The 14,940-nt window shown below is 48.0% G+C and overlaps 1 protein-coding gene across 1 annotated transcript; it reads left to right on the top strand.

The window, feature by feature from the left end:
* Nucleotides 1–6,791: 6,791 nt before the first annotated feature.
* On the top strand, nucleotides 6,792–14,305 carry LOC310743073 (lithostathine-like). The gene is made up of 6 exons (XM_083573168.1): nucleotides 6,792–6,899; nucleotides 8,940–9,018; nucleotides 9,717–9,829; nucleotides 11,405–11,542; nucleotides 11,985–12,096; nucleotides 13,729–14,305. The coding sequence occupies exons 1-6, from the start codon at nucleotides 6,807–6,809 to the stop codon at nucleotides 13,806–13,808; spliced, it is 615 nt and encodes a 204-aa protein (XP_083429294.1). The 5' UTR covers nucleotides 6,792–6,806; the 3' UTR covers nucleotides 13,809–14,305.
* The last annotated feature ends 635 nt before the right edge of the window (nucleotides 14,306–14,940 follow it).

The raw sequence follows: 14,940 nt of genomic DNA, 5'->3' as shown, positions 1-14,940 counted from the left end.
GCTCTATAAGACGCACTCTTTCCCTCCTAAAAAGTAAGGGGAAATGTGTGTGCGTCTTATGGAGCGAATGCGAGCTGCGCAGCTATCCCAGAAGCCAGAACACCGATTGCTGGCCTCCCTCTTGCTTTTCTAGCTTCTGGCTTAGTCGCCTTCTGCCCCTTCCCCCACCTCCCGTAAAAGCCAGCAAGAGCAACGCGGAGCGTGTGTGCGGCTCTTGGAGGCTCTTTCCCCAATGAGGGAGATGGGCTGCCCTTTCCCTCCTCGGGGAAAAGCCTGCAAACGCTGCACACACGCTCCACGTGGCTTGTGAAAGGGAGTGCTGAGCAGAACCTGGGATGCATACAGGCTCTGCTCACCGCTCCCTTTAAAGAACATTTTTTTCTTGCATTTCCCCTCTAAAAACTAGGTGCATCTTATGGTTGCGTGCGTCTTATGGAGTGAAAAATACCGACATTCCAGGGCTGGGGGCACCCTGCCCTCTTATTAAGTTCAGCATCTTTCCACAAGCCCCCCCCCCCCCCGCAACCTGCATTGGAGTCCAAAAGCACCTTAGAACACGGGTGTCAAACACAAGGCCCGCGGGCCAAATCCGACCCGCCAGACCTCGTCATGTGGCCCGTGTAGCCCACACCAGATGACTGAAGTAAGCAAGCCGAACCCCAGGCTGCAGAAAGAGGCAAATAGATAAGCAAATAAATCCTTATGGCATGTAGCAACTCCCCTATCATAGAATCACAGAATTGTAGAGTCAGAAGGGGTCATCTAGCCCAACCCCCTGCAATGCAGGAATCTCAGCTAAAGCATCCAGGACAACTGGCCACCCAACATCTGCTTAAAAACCTCCAAGGAAGGAGAGGTCACCAGCTCTCATAGGAATCTGTTCCACTGCTGTACGGCTCTTACTGTCGGAAAGTTCTTCCTGATATTTACAGTGGTACCTCAAGTTAAGTACTTAATTGGTTCCGGAAGTCTGTTCTTAACCTGAAGCAGACTTTCCCACTGAAAGTAATGGAAAGTGGGTTGATCCGTTCCAGATGATGAACAACACCCCCTAAACCAGTAATTTAATACAAATTTTACTGTCTAACGAGACCAGTGACCCATAAAATGGAGGCAATAATCAATGTACTGTACTATAAAATAAATAAGACAGTATTTTAGATGAAAAAAATTAACATTTATTTCTTTTCTTACGTGCACTTACTGTTTGGAGGGGACTCAGGGTCCTCTTCCACAATCACAATCGGCTTGGTTCCCAGCATTCGCGGAGGCCTCCGAGAGCTCCGTAGGCCCTGTGGATGTCCGGGTTTGCTGCCAGGTGGTGGCTGCCTCTGAGAGCTCGGACAACTTATTTCTGGGTTACAATCGTTCGTAACCTGAAAAAAGGTAAGGTGAAGCGTTTGTAACCAGAGGTGCCACTGTCGTTGGAATCTCCTTTCTTGTAACTGGAAGCCTTGGATCGAGTCCTCCCTTCCAGAGCAGGAGAAAACAAGCTTGTTCCCTTTTCCACACGACAGCCCTTTCCCACACTAAACATACCCAGCTCCTTCGACCATTCCTCATAAGGCTCGGCTTCCAGACCCCCTATGACAAAAGGGAGAAATATTCAGGACTTTTCACTTTAGAGAACAGGCGAGTAATGATGTGATCGAAGTTCATGAAATTACGCAGGGCATGGAGAGAGTGAATCGGGTGAAGTTTTCCCGCTCCCTCATGACATTAGAACTCATCAGCATCCAACAGAGCTGAATTTTGGAAGGGGTATTGATGGCTACTAGCCATGAAGACTATGTTCTGCCCCACAACTCCTTCCAAATCCCAGCTGCTGGAAACCACAGGAGGGGAGAGCGTTGCTCCGGTGCTCGGATCCTGATGGGACATTGGCCTGATCCAGCCAGCTCTTCTTACCAAGCCTGCCCCCCAACCCCATCACCAGTCAGCAGCACCCTCACCCCACCCCTCTTGGAAGCCTGAGCTCTGCACTGCAGCTCCCAACATCCCCTCTCTTATATATTTATTTTATACCAGGAAGTTTTTTGATTTGTTAATCCTTTGTTGCTCTAATGAGCGGTTTTGAGCTCACCCTGGTTGTTAGAAAAGGGCATGGAGGAGTCAGCTGATCTCTGGGGCTTCTGTGCTTGATTCTTATTTTTATATTTGAGGTTGAATCCTGATAAGACAGATGTACTGTTTCTGGGGGACAGGAGGTGGGTGAGTGTGGAGGACTCCCTGGTCCTGAATGGGGTAACTGTGCCCCTAAAGAACCAGGTGCGCAGCCTGGGAGTCATTCTGGACTCACAGCTGTCCATGAAAGCGCAGGTCAATTCTGGGTCCAGGGCAGCTGTTTATCAGCTCCATCTGGTACGCAGGATGAGACCCTACCTGCCCACGGACTGTCTCGCCAGAGTGGTGCACGCTCTAGTTATCTCTCGCATGGACTACTGCAATGCACTGTATACCTTTGTATTTTAGTGTTTTGTTGGAAGCCACTGGGGAGGCCCAGCCAGATGGGTGGGGTATAAATAAATTATTATTATTATTATTATTATTATTATTATTATTATTGAGGAACTGGACACAGAGGAAGGGGATAATATCTTTCCTGGGCACAAATCACCCTGTGTCTGATATAACCCAACCTGTACAAGATCAGCCAAGCCAGTTGCTATATAAATGATTAAGGCAAATATGCTCATTAGTCAGTCAGTGAATCCATCTGTGAGTCAGAGTCTGGGTTATGTCTTGGATTGCTGGAGCAACAGAAATGCTTTCTACTTGTATACACAGTGAGGGGAAAAAGTATTTGATCCCCTGCTAAATATGCCTGTTTGCCCTCTGATGAAGAAATGACCAGTCCATAATTTTAATGGTAGGTTTACTGTAGCTGTGAGAGACAGAATAACAACAGGAACCCCCCGCCAAAACCTGCCAGAGGGCAAACGGGCCAATTTAGCAGGGGATCAAATACGTTTCCCCCCTCACTGTATCTGTATCTGCAAAGCTGTATGTATAGATCAATGTCCGGAACTGTATTACTGAAGCCTTATCTTCTGCAGCAGTAAACATTTTTGAACCTTAAGCTGCCTCTGTGAGGCGACTGGAACTGGGGGCAACTTTCTGCTACTTTGGATTCCCAGCACCTTAGGGCTTCTGTTTCATGCACAGTGCTATACAGAACTAGTTCACCTGACAGCATTAAAATCAGGTGAGTGGAAGGTGGGTGCAGGGAAGGTAAAGTTGAAGCCATTTCCAGGTCCCCCTGCACCTAAGAAGAGCCTGACTGCTGAATCAGGCCAAAGGGGGCCCATCTGGTCCAGCAATATGTTCTCCACAATGGCCAACCAGATGCCCATTATGGCAAATCTGCAAGCAGAACACATGTGCAACATGCCTCAGTTTCTTTAAGGATAGATAAAACATTCAACAATGAAAGTAGGCGACATACCTTACATAAGTGCTGTGTAAATAGGTGTGCAATGCTATGATTAGGAATAAGCAATGCAAAACTCAGGCTGCTGTCAAAAGAGACCTGGGCACTCCTTGGACACCTGCCAGCTTTCGAATCTGAATAGAGGATGTAAAGAACCAACATGCAGAAATGGAGGAGGAAGGAGGAAGTGCCAGTCCCCAAACTCACCAGGGCTTCCCCCGCAGGCTTGGTGGCAAGTCCTAATCTCCTGGTCACATTCCTGGTACTCTGCCAATCCTCCCAGACGCTTGGCACGGTCTTCAGGTGACTTTGCCTGAAAAAGGACATTGTAGAGTTGGGAAAAGTTCAGATATTTATGATCAAAATTATGTGCTCCAGGATCACATTCTCATAGCACTGCCACTTTTGAAAGACAATCATGATTTTTTCAATCTTCATAAAAAAAATTAAGTGTTGACCCTTAAAATGGGGAAACATTCCATGCCCAGACTTGTGGTTAACTTTATGACAATGTATGTATTTTCAGCTAATGCTAGGAATTAACTTGTGCAAATACCAGATGCTAATGAAGATTATTAGTTCAGGTACATGGCTTAAAACACGTTTCTATGGAGGTGGCTGTGTGGAGTGCTAATACAACAGGATGATAAAATGAATTCATAGATATTGTGAACAGTCAAATGGCATACAGGAAGTAGCATCATTCCTTCCCAATCCCCTTTTGCATTCTCCAATGTTGCTTCTATAAAAAAACCTATAAAAATGACCAGTACCTAGGTGATTGAGAAATGAGATTGCGCCGTGCATTTTGTCTACAAAATGATCGAAAGACTCCCTTATGACATGTGTGATGGAAACGGGGTTGGATGAAGCAGATGGGCCTGCCTTGCCGCTGCTTCTCCACCAGGTTTCTCATATGCACAGCAGCCCAGGTCATACGGGCGGGGAAGGGGGGTTGCAGTGATTTTCAGGAAATTTATAGTTAAAGCTATGGTTTTCCCAGTAGTGATATATGGAAGTGAGAGCTGGACCATAAAGAAGGCTGATGGCCGAAGAATGGATGCTTTTGAATTCTGGTGCTGGAGGAGACTCCTGAGAGTCCCATGGACTGCAAGAAGATCAAACCTCTCCATTCTGAAGGAAATCAGCCCTGAGTGCTCACTGGAAGGACAGATCCTGAAGCTGAGGCTCCAATACTTTGGCCACCTCATGAGAAGAGAAGACTCCCTGGAAAAGATTCTGATGTTGGGAAAGATGGAGGGCACAAGGAGAAGGGGACGACAGAGGACGAGATGGTGGGACAGTGTTCTTGAAGCTACCAGCATGAGTTTGACCAAACCATGGGAGGCAGTGGAAGACAGGAGTGCCTGGCGTGCTCTGGTCCATGGGGTCACGAAGAGTCGGACACAACTAAACGACTAAACAACAACAAAAACAGGTTTATACCAGGCATCCTATTGGGAAGACCCAGTTTTCAGAGTGCATGTTCTGGAAGTTGGGCAACAGAAGCAGTACAAGATGCCTTCTGGTTTACTGACCTCCCCGCTGCACCAAGGATTTCCTGGCCAAGCAGCTTCAGGTCATGGAGGATGTGCTCCTGGAGACACCTGGTTTGGTTGTCCTAGGGGATTTTAACATCCATGCTATCACTTCCCTGGTGGACTCCCAGGCTGCAGATCTGGTCCTTCAGGGGCACCTGGACCTTTAGGGGCACAATTACCCCATTCAGGACCAGGGAGTCACCCCCATACTCCTGTCCCCTGTCCCCCCAAAACAGTACTTCAGTCTTGCTGTGATTCAGCCTCAATCTGTTAGCCGCCATGCATCCTCCAACCGCCTCCAGACACTCACACAGGACCTTCATCGCCTTCACTGCTTCTGATTTAAAAGAGAGGTAGAGCTGGGTATCATCTGCATACTGATGGACACCCAGCCCAAACCCCCTGATTATCTCTCCCAGCGGCTTCATGTATATATTGAAAAGCACGGGGGAGAGGACGGAACCCTGAGGCACCCCACAAGTGATAGCCCAGGGGTCTGAACACTCATCCCCCAACACCACTTTCTGGACACGGTCCAGGAGGAAGCAGCGGAACCACTGTATTACAGTGCCCCCAGCTCCCAGCTCCTCTAGGCAGTCCAGAAGGATGTTATGGTTGATGGTGTCAAAGGCCACTGAGAGATCCAGCAGAACTAGGAAACAGCTTTCATCTTTGTCCCTATCCCACCGGAGATCATCGACCAGTGCGACCAATGCAGTTTCTGTCCCATGGTGAGGCCTGAATCCCGACTGGAAGGGATCCAAATGGTCCACATTCTCCAGGTCCATGCCTGGAGTTGTTCCACAACCACTCGGCACAGTATACCTGAAGGAGCGTCTCCACCCTCATCGTTCAGCCCAGACACCAAGGTCCAGCTCCGAGGGCCTTCTGGCAGTTCCCTCCCTGCGAGAAGTGAGGTTGCAGGGAACCAGACAGAGGGCCTTCTCAGTAGTGGCACCCGCCCTGTGGAACGCCCTCCCATCAGATGTCAAAGAAATAGACAACTATCTGACTTTTAGAAGACATCTGAAGGCAGCCCTGTTTAGGGAAGTTTTTAATGTCTGATGTTTTATTGTATTTTAATACAACCCCTAGATGGGTGGGGTATAAATAATAAATAACAAAGGTTGTGCATATGAGAATTTCTAGTTTGGAAAAAAGGCAAATAAGAGGTAACAGGATAGAAATTTATAAAACTATGAATGGTAAAGAGAAAGTGGATAGAGAACAGCTTTTCTGCCTCTCTCCTAAAACTAGAACGCCTGGTATCCAATGAAACCAAAGGTTGGAAGACCCAAGGCAGGCAAAGGCAAGTGCTGTTGCTGAAGGCACGGCTCTTATTGATTTTGATTTATTGCCTCTGTTGCTTGCTTGCTACTTCTCGTAATTTAGGCATCCAGAAATGTCATGTCTTGTGTGGTTATGCCATGGGAACATAGACAGAGCCCCAGTGCAAATATCTGGTCAGAGGTCTCAATAGCGAAGCAGAAGAAGAAAATCACAACAAAGCCAGCAACAGCACAAAGTACTGTTTTGTTCCTCCAACACAAGGAACAAGGAAATGACGTCTTGATTCTCGTTATCCCTGGGCTGTGGTGGTTGGGTTGCCAAGGGTTATTATAAAAAAGGCTATGCAATCAAATGAAATAAATGAATTGAACCCTACCCTTTCTCCCTGTGCTAATGACCACTTGACACCTTCACTTATCATCTGTCAGGTTCATGAAAAGACACCCAATGGCTCATCAGCCAACCCTGTTTGCTTTGTGGTCAGTTGTGTAGGGTTTGTTGGCTTCACCTTTGTCTACCTTCTGCATTGTCCTCTTCCTATAAATATGCCATGGGGTGGACAGCACTTTGCACAGGCTGCAAGATTCGCCCTTGACTCCAGATCAGCCACAGCAAGACAGTTGGAGAGAAGGACGCAGGTGAGATCCATCTACCTCTTTGCCGTTGCAACCCTCAAAACAGTCTTGTGTTTCCTAGCAGAGAAACGGTTCAAGAAAATAGGTCAGCAGCACCACAGACCCTGGGGAGAAAAGTTTTCTCCACTGGCCTAGAATGTATTTTACTGGAAGGAAGAGCAAGCCAATGAGGGAAAGGGCACCCCTTCTGGGCCAGCAGGAACGGGGCAGGACTGGGAATGTAAGATGGCAGCGATTTCCATTACAACCTGCATTCCTTGCAAGCAGACCTGTTTCCATTCTGCTGCAGTTCTGTCTCAGTTTTTGTCGTTCCTCTCGCCGTCCGCTTTTTAGCGCCAGCTGTGTAACTATTTATGCACCTTATATCCATGCCAATGTAAAGGAAACATCAAAATAATGTAAAAGGAAAAAAGGAAAACCTCACAAACATCGTTTCATATCGTTTGTGAACTTTAAAAAAATTACTGCGATGTGAACTAATATCAATCACATTTGCTTTACTGGTTGCTGTTCCTGACCACAGACGATCTCAGGAGCGGCAGCAATTTCCAATTTCTTTTCTGTATTGGGCAGAGTTCTCCGGCATCACTGGGCAGGGCTTGGGGTGGCAAAAAAAAGGTTGAAACACAAAGCAGAGGAGGAGGAAGGGGGACGGTGGGGGCAGTCCGTCTCGGGTGTCACCACTGAGGGGGGTGACAAAATGGCATGCGGCACTCACTGGAGGGCTTGCAGTGCGCCTGCGCCACGCATCTCTCCTGGGAGTGACATGGTGGCTTGGGCATCCACGGGCTCCATGCTGCCCCAAACGGTCCGACAGCTGCCTCCCCCTCAGCTGTAAGGCTGCTGAATGAGAGGAGGCAGATTCTGATAGGTTTCAATTTATTGCCACTGTACAGTGCTTGGAGTCACAAGACTCTGTTTACATTCCAGAGACTCCAGGCTGTTGGAAGTCTCATGGGAGACGGATGTTTATATTACTGGTTTCCTGTTCCTTTGTCCCAGTTGCCTCTCTGCTCTCACAGAGAGAGGATGTATTTTTCTTTTCTGTCTGTGTAGTTAGAAAATAAAACTCTTAGCATGTAGCTCATATTTCTCGTCCTTCCACATGCTGCTGTATACTCTGCGTAATGGGGGAACGTGCCTGGAGCCTCATCAAAGGCTCAGGTCGTTAATCAACATCGGAGGGCTCGACCGGAGGAATAGCTCGGCCGAACGCAAGTCCGACAGATTCCTCAGAGGCCCCATAGAGCATCCTGCCCTGGCTTGCCCAGTCCCATGGGCCGCTGGCCCCGCCCCTGGGCGCAGGGCATGCACGCCGCCCCAGGTGCCCAATCGGCTTGCTCCGCCGCTGCCTGCAAGGGCTTGTATGATCCCACACTGAGCCCCATAACCTCAGTGCAGAACCAAGGCACAGGGTAAGCCGACCATTTTGGGCTGTTCCACTGGGGAGAAAGACGCATAACTGTGGCTGTTCCCCCTTCTCTGGAAACACAAGAAGTGGTTGTTGTTCCCAAGGTCTCTCTCTGTCCCCTGAAAGGTAGAAAAGAGAGGCAGAAAGGGGAGGAAAGAGGCAGTCTGTATATTAGCAAAGGCGGAAATTAATTTTAGGTGTTCCAGAAACAGAAACCAAACTGGGTGACTTTTCCCAGTAGATGTTCTCTTGTGGAATAAAGTACCATATTCAGGGGGTGTAAAAGCCTCTTCTTCCAGTTTAGGGTCCTGGTGTTCAAAATGGTATTGCCCCCAAAAGCATCTGGAGATTTTTCTTACAAACCGCAACACAACTAACTTTGCTTTTCGTATGACTTGGAAAATATTGAACCTGGCTGCTGTGCTGCAGCAATATTTGATGGTTGTCAAAGCAGATGAGATAGTTTGAGTCTTATAAACAACTTAGCATTGCCTGTTTTTTGAATTTTGAATGATCACAAGCTCAAAGCCCAAAAAATACATACACACCCTGTGCCACACAATGGACCCATCATTTCTGGAAATGCCATGCCCTTCGCTGGGAGGAATGTTGCTGACACTTTCTTTTCCCAGGAGAAGCAGAAGATGGGGCAAGTGGTCTACCTTGGACTCTGCCTGTTGGGCTGCCTTATCCTGAACCCTTTGGCAGAAGGTGAGCATTAGTAGAAGGGGCAGAAGTGTTAGTGCTGACCTTGAAAGCCCTAAGCAGCCTCGGTCCAGTATACCTGAAGGAGCGTCTCCATCCCCATCGTTGAGCCCGGACACTGAGGTCCAGCTCCGAGGGCCTTCTGGTGGTTCCCTCGCTGCAAGAAGCCACGCTACAGGGAACCAGGCAGAGGGCCTTCTTGGTGGTGGCGCCCGCCCTGTGGAACGCCCTCCCATCAGATGTCAAAGAGAAAAATAACTACCAGACTTTTAGAAGACATCTGAAGGAAGCCCTGTTTAGGGAAGCTTTTAATGTTTAATAGGTTATTGTATTTTAGTGTTTTATTGGAAGCCGCCCAGAGTGGCTGGGGGGACCCAGGGAGATGGGTGGGGTATAAATGAATTATTATTATTATTATTATTATTATTATTATTATTATTATTATTTCACAAATCAGATGTGGAAAAGCCCCTGCTGGAGCGGCATAGACAACACTGTGCTGCAACCATTTTGGCAATAATGTCTGGGTTCCCATAAAGAGGGGTGTGAGCTGGTGTCAGGTCAAGGGGGAAAGCTTAGTTTGGAAAGAGCCAGAAGGAACCTCCTGATTCCTAACGCCAGGGCTTCCTCAAGGGGCTCCATCTGTCAAGGAAAGGGTTGGTGGTCTGGGGGATATATTCCAGTCTCAATCCAATTCCTTGCAGGTGCCGCCAATCGCACCCAGAGCGCTCGCGCTCACTGCCCTGCAGGAGGTATCTTCTACAGAAAGTACTGCTACCAGTATTTTAGCTCCAGCCGCTCGTGGGATGATGCCGAGGTAAGTTGGGGGAATGAGAAGAAAGAATAAAGTTACTAAGAACTTCACATAGCAAAAGACCAGAAACATACTGTCAGAGGCTCAGGAGCAGAAGCACAGGGGAGAGAGCAAATAGAGAGCGGAGGAGAGGAATCCGAGGGGAGCGTAGGGGAATATGACAGTGACCCGAGAGATTCCATGAGCTTCTCCAGCGAATCAGAAGATTCCCAGAAGGGGGCGCCTATGGTAAGGACAAGGAGGGTCCCAGGGGGGACGCACCAGAAGCAAGGGGCCAGCGGGGACTCCCAAGGGAGCAGCGGAGGATCAGGACCAGCTCCCCCACCAGAGCGCAGTGGGGGGGAAGAGTCACATGAGTCAGGACCAGCCTCTCCTCCAGCGGGGAGAGAAGATGAGTCAGGGCTGACCACGCCCCCATCGGAAAGTGGGGAAACAGAGGGGAGGTCAGGTCCAGCTAGCCTCCCCGAAGGAGGGAGCAGTGACACAAGTGTAACGGTCAGAAGGAAAGTGGGAGGCTGCACGCGCGCGCCAAGTTCAAATGTGCAGGAGCGCGGGACAGCAGAAAACCCGGATTGGGAGCCAGGTCCTAAAGCCCGAAGGAGGGAGGGGGAAGAGTCAGGGGACTCAGCGTCAGAAGAGTCTAGGAAGGGTGAGACCCCGACTAGCAGGCGGACCCAGAGAAGGAAGGAACAGAGGAAGAGGTGGAGTAAGGCTAGAATCTTAAACTGGTGTCAGGGGGGAAGAGATTCAGACGGAGCTTCGGCGGTCTAAGGTTACAGACGTAGCGTTGCACGCTGCGCGGGTGGAAGTGAAACTGAACTTCAATAAAGACTTTTATACTAAAGAACGAAGCAGAGTTGGTCTTGTGTGAGCTGGGACCTCGGGCAGCGCTGACACATACCTTTTGGGAATATTGAATAGTGATATTTCTAGAGAAAATACTAAATTCTTTCTGTGGCGAGAATCCTGGTGGCTAAGTACTGGAAGGGTAACCAGGTCCCGACCAAAGAGGAATGGTTATGTAAATTATGTGAATATTTGGAACTGGACAAATTGACGAACATAATAAGACTAAACCCAGGGATTACAGTCAAGAAGGAATGGAAGCACTTGAATGATTATTTAGAAAGACAGTGTTCTAATGTAAAAATTTGGCTGTGCCTAGAATGACCCTTGAGAATGGAAAAGGGGAAACATACATATATGCATATCTATATATTAAGATCAAATAATACTGAAATACAGATAAAATATTAAATGTGAAAGGAAATGTTGTGAGAGTGATGGAAGTCTATTACTACTATTATTTTGTAAAATGGTGTTTATTGTATTGAAATATTATACTTTTCTTTATTCTTTTACTGTCTACTTTTCTTTGCATTTCTCCCCTTTTTCTTCTTTATTTCCCCCCCTTTATGCATGGTTTGGTATTGATGTATTTACTTTGCAATAATAAAAAAGGAGTTGTGAAAATGAGAGAGAGAGAGAGAGAGAGAGAGGGGGGGGCAAGGGCCGACTCCTTGGGAATCCTGGCTCCGGGCAGCATCTCACTGGTTTCCCCCTTTCTTCTCCCTGCAGATCAGCTGCCAGATGAGACATGGGTTCCAGCTGGCCTCCATTCTTTCTGCAAGGGAAGCAAATGTGGTTTACAGTTACCTGCGACTATATGGCCCTAGCAGCGTTTGGATCGGCCTGGCAGCTGACCGTCGTACCTCGGTAGGTGCCTTTAGGACTCTCTGAAGATGCTGACTGTACGAGCTCCTCAGCTTCCTTGAGGTCCTTCAGATGTAGCTCACCTGCTCTCACTTCCCTCTGAAACCACTTTGTTCCTCAAACGTCAAATCCCATTTGGAGATGGCATTATTTCTCAGAGTGGCTCTGTGGGAGGTTTTGAAGCTCCAGCTCCAGCTCCTCATTGCCTTTCCTCCTTCCCAACTCTCATTGCGCTATCTATAAAGTCACAGATTCTGCCCAAAACCATACTAATTGTCAGTCCCCTTTCACCTTTATGGCTCCAGCCGCTGGAGACTCAAACCAACTCATTGGCCTTGTCAGTTGTGCTGATTCCCCAGCTGTGTCCTCTCTGGGGATGTGGGGAGCAATGGGCTTGCATTACCCTTTTATCACGAGACCTTCCTTTCTCCTTCTCTCTCTCCAGAATATGATCTGGGAATGGAGCGATGGATCTGTCTTCTCTCAACCCCTCTGGGATGGCCGGCGCATCAGCAACTCAATCTCTTCAGACGAATGTGTCTCCGTTTCTTATTCAGGTATGCAGGAACAGAGACTGGGGAAGGAAACCCCATTCCATTCAAGGAATTGAGAGGAACTAAAACAAAGCCATTCTCAGACACTCTGAAAGTTGCAATCCAGTTCTCCAACCAAGTGTGCGCAAAAACACATATACTTCCAGTGTGCTTTAAAATGCTAACATCTGCAAAAGTAACATGCAAAAGTTCCTTGTATTGGGGGAAATTGCTTTGCAAAAACATGCCGATTGTTTGAAAATGGCCTTAAAATGCTGATGAATGTTCAGGAGGAGCTAAATAATCAAACCCACCAAGAATCATAAACTGATGTGGAAATATAGAGAACTCAAGAATGGGGAAATGGGAAACTGGCAAAAAATGAAAAGGACAGACTTACTTATTCCTGTGCAGAAAGGACTTGACAAGGAAACTGAGGACAGGGAGAGATGGGGCTCCAGAGAGAGAACCCCACTATTTTCCTCTTTATACTTGGCACTTCGTATCACCTGGGCTGCATTTTTGTTTTTGAACTGTTACCTCCATTGGGGTCGGTGGGCAAAGTATAGAGTGGTTCTTTGTCCCAGAGTGGTGTTGTTGTTTAGTCGTGTCCGACTCTTCATGATCCCATGGACCAGAGCACGCCAGGCACTTCTGTCTTCCAATGCCTCCCACAGTTTGGTCAGACTCATGTTTGTAGCTTCGAGAACACTGTCCAACCATCTCGTCCTCTGTTGTTCCCTTCTCCTTGTGCCCTCCATCTTTCCCAACATCAGGGTCTTTCCAAGGGAGTCTTCTCTTCTCATGAGGTGGCCAAAGTATTGGCGCCTCAGCTTCATGATCTGTCCTTCCAGTGAGCACTCAGGGCTAATTTCCTTAAGAATGGATGCATTTGATCTTCTTGCAGTCCATGGGACTCTCAAGAGTCTCCTCCAGCACCATAATTCAAAAGCATCCATTCTTCGGCAATCAGCCTTCTTCATGGTCCAGCTCTCACTTCCATACATCATTACCAGGAAAACCGTGGCTTTAACTATATGGACCTTTGTTGGCAAGGTCATGTCTCTGCTTTTTAAGATGCTGTCTAGGTTTGCCATCGCCTTTCTCCCAAAGAGCAGGAGTCTTTTAATTTAGTGACTGCTGTCACCATCTGCAGTGATCATGGAGCCCAAGAAAGTAAAATCTCTCACTGCCCCCATTTCTCCCCCTTCTATTTGCCAGGAGGTGATGGGACCAGTGGCCATGATCTTCGTTGTCCCAGAGTAGGGCACAGGAACTCTGCCCCATTGCAAGGTGGAACTTAATTTAAATGCAGAATTCAGCTTTTTGATAGATGGCTTCAGTGAAGTTTCATTCATGCAGGTGTGGGGAATGCTAGAAAACATCTCAACCATCACAAAGATCTCACAAACCATGGGGAAAGGGTTCTGCATCACACACACACATGCTCGCACAAACACACCCTACTGGGAAAAGCAGAATGGCCTGTTCAAAAGACCTCTGCTTATGTATTTATCAAATCTCTTCGTTGCTTTTCCTTGTAATTGTCTCCCTCTCCAAAACAGGGAAAGAAATCCTTGATTTACTCAAAAGGAAGTCTACATTTTCTCTCAATTTCTAGACACACCCTAACAATCTCAACCTTCTGCCCTGCAGGTTCCCAGAAATGGATCCAGCGTTCCTGCACGACTACCTTGCCATACCTTTGCAAATACAAGGCCACCGATTATGCCTAAAATGCCACCCTGGGCCTGAGAGGCACACCCAAAGACCTCCAGCTTCCCAACAGGTCCAAGGCCAGCCCCCTTTCCCACCTGCTCTGTCCACCTGCAGGAAATCTATTCCCTCCCCTCCTCTATTGGCCTGGGGCAGAAAAAACAAGAGGGGCTTCCCCAAATAAATCCAGTTTGGACTCTTGATTCCACTAAGACCTAGCCTAATCCAAAGCTTGAGGCTGTGAGCAACAGTACATCTCTCCAGAGTAGGAAGTTTGCCCCATGAGATATGAAACCTGTCTCCCTTTTCTGCAGAGACGAGATGCTTTTGTGGACTGGTTAGCTGAGTAAACAAAGCTTTCCTTGTGCTTTGCAAAGTGATGGGGGCCAACTTTGGAACCCCCTTTCCCAGACCACATCATGGAAATGCAAACCTTTGCAAGCTGTTTCCCCTCTCTCTCTCTGGCCAGCTCCCGTCTTCCTCCGTAGTGACAATAAACCTCCTTCTGTGCATGCAATTCTGTGATCATGTCCTCTGTATTCTTGAAATAGTTGTTTATTGTGACATTCAGATCCCACCTTTCCCCCCTCCAAAGGTCCATGTGGCAGGCATGGTTCTCCCTCAACCCCATTCCATCCTCAGAACAGCCCTGTGAGGTAGGCCAAGCTGAAATATCACAATTGGTCCAAGATCACCCAGCAGGAGGATCGTAGCTGTGTGGGGATTCGAACCCTCATCTCCCAGGTCCTATGAGTGCTAGAGTCAGAATGCCACACGGACACAGGCTGTTGGGGTGGGGGAGGTGATGCCAGCCTAAGGATACCAGCACAAGAATCTGGGCTCCTGCCTTTGCTACTTCTGTAGGGATCCCCAACCAGCCATCAATACATTTTAATGTACAGTGGTACCTCGGATTAAGTTCCGGATTAATTCGTTCCGGAGGTCTGTTCTTAACCTGAAACTGTTCTGAACCTGAAGCACCACTTTAGCTAATGGGGGCCTCCTGCTGCTGCCACGCTGCCAGAGCACGTTTTCTGTTCTCATCCTGAAGCAAAGTTCTTAACCTGAAGCAATATTTCTGGTTTAGCAGAGCGTGTAACCAGAAGCGTATGTAACCTGAAGCATATGTAACCCGAGGTACCAGTGTATTCT

Source organism: Podarcis filfolensis (assembly GCF_964270895.1).
Source record: "Podarcis filfolensis genome assembly, chromosome: 10".
In the NCBI taxonomy this organism is placed as follows: domain Eukaryota; kingdom Metazoa; phylum Chordata; class Lepidosauria; order Squamata; family Lacertidae; genus Podarcis; species Podarcis filfolensis.
The sequence above is the reverse complement of the archived record's forward strand: the minus strand, read 5'-3'. Positions and strand labels throughout refer to the sequence as shown.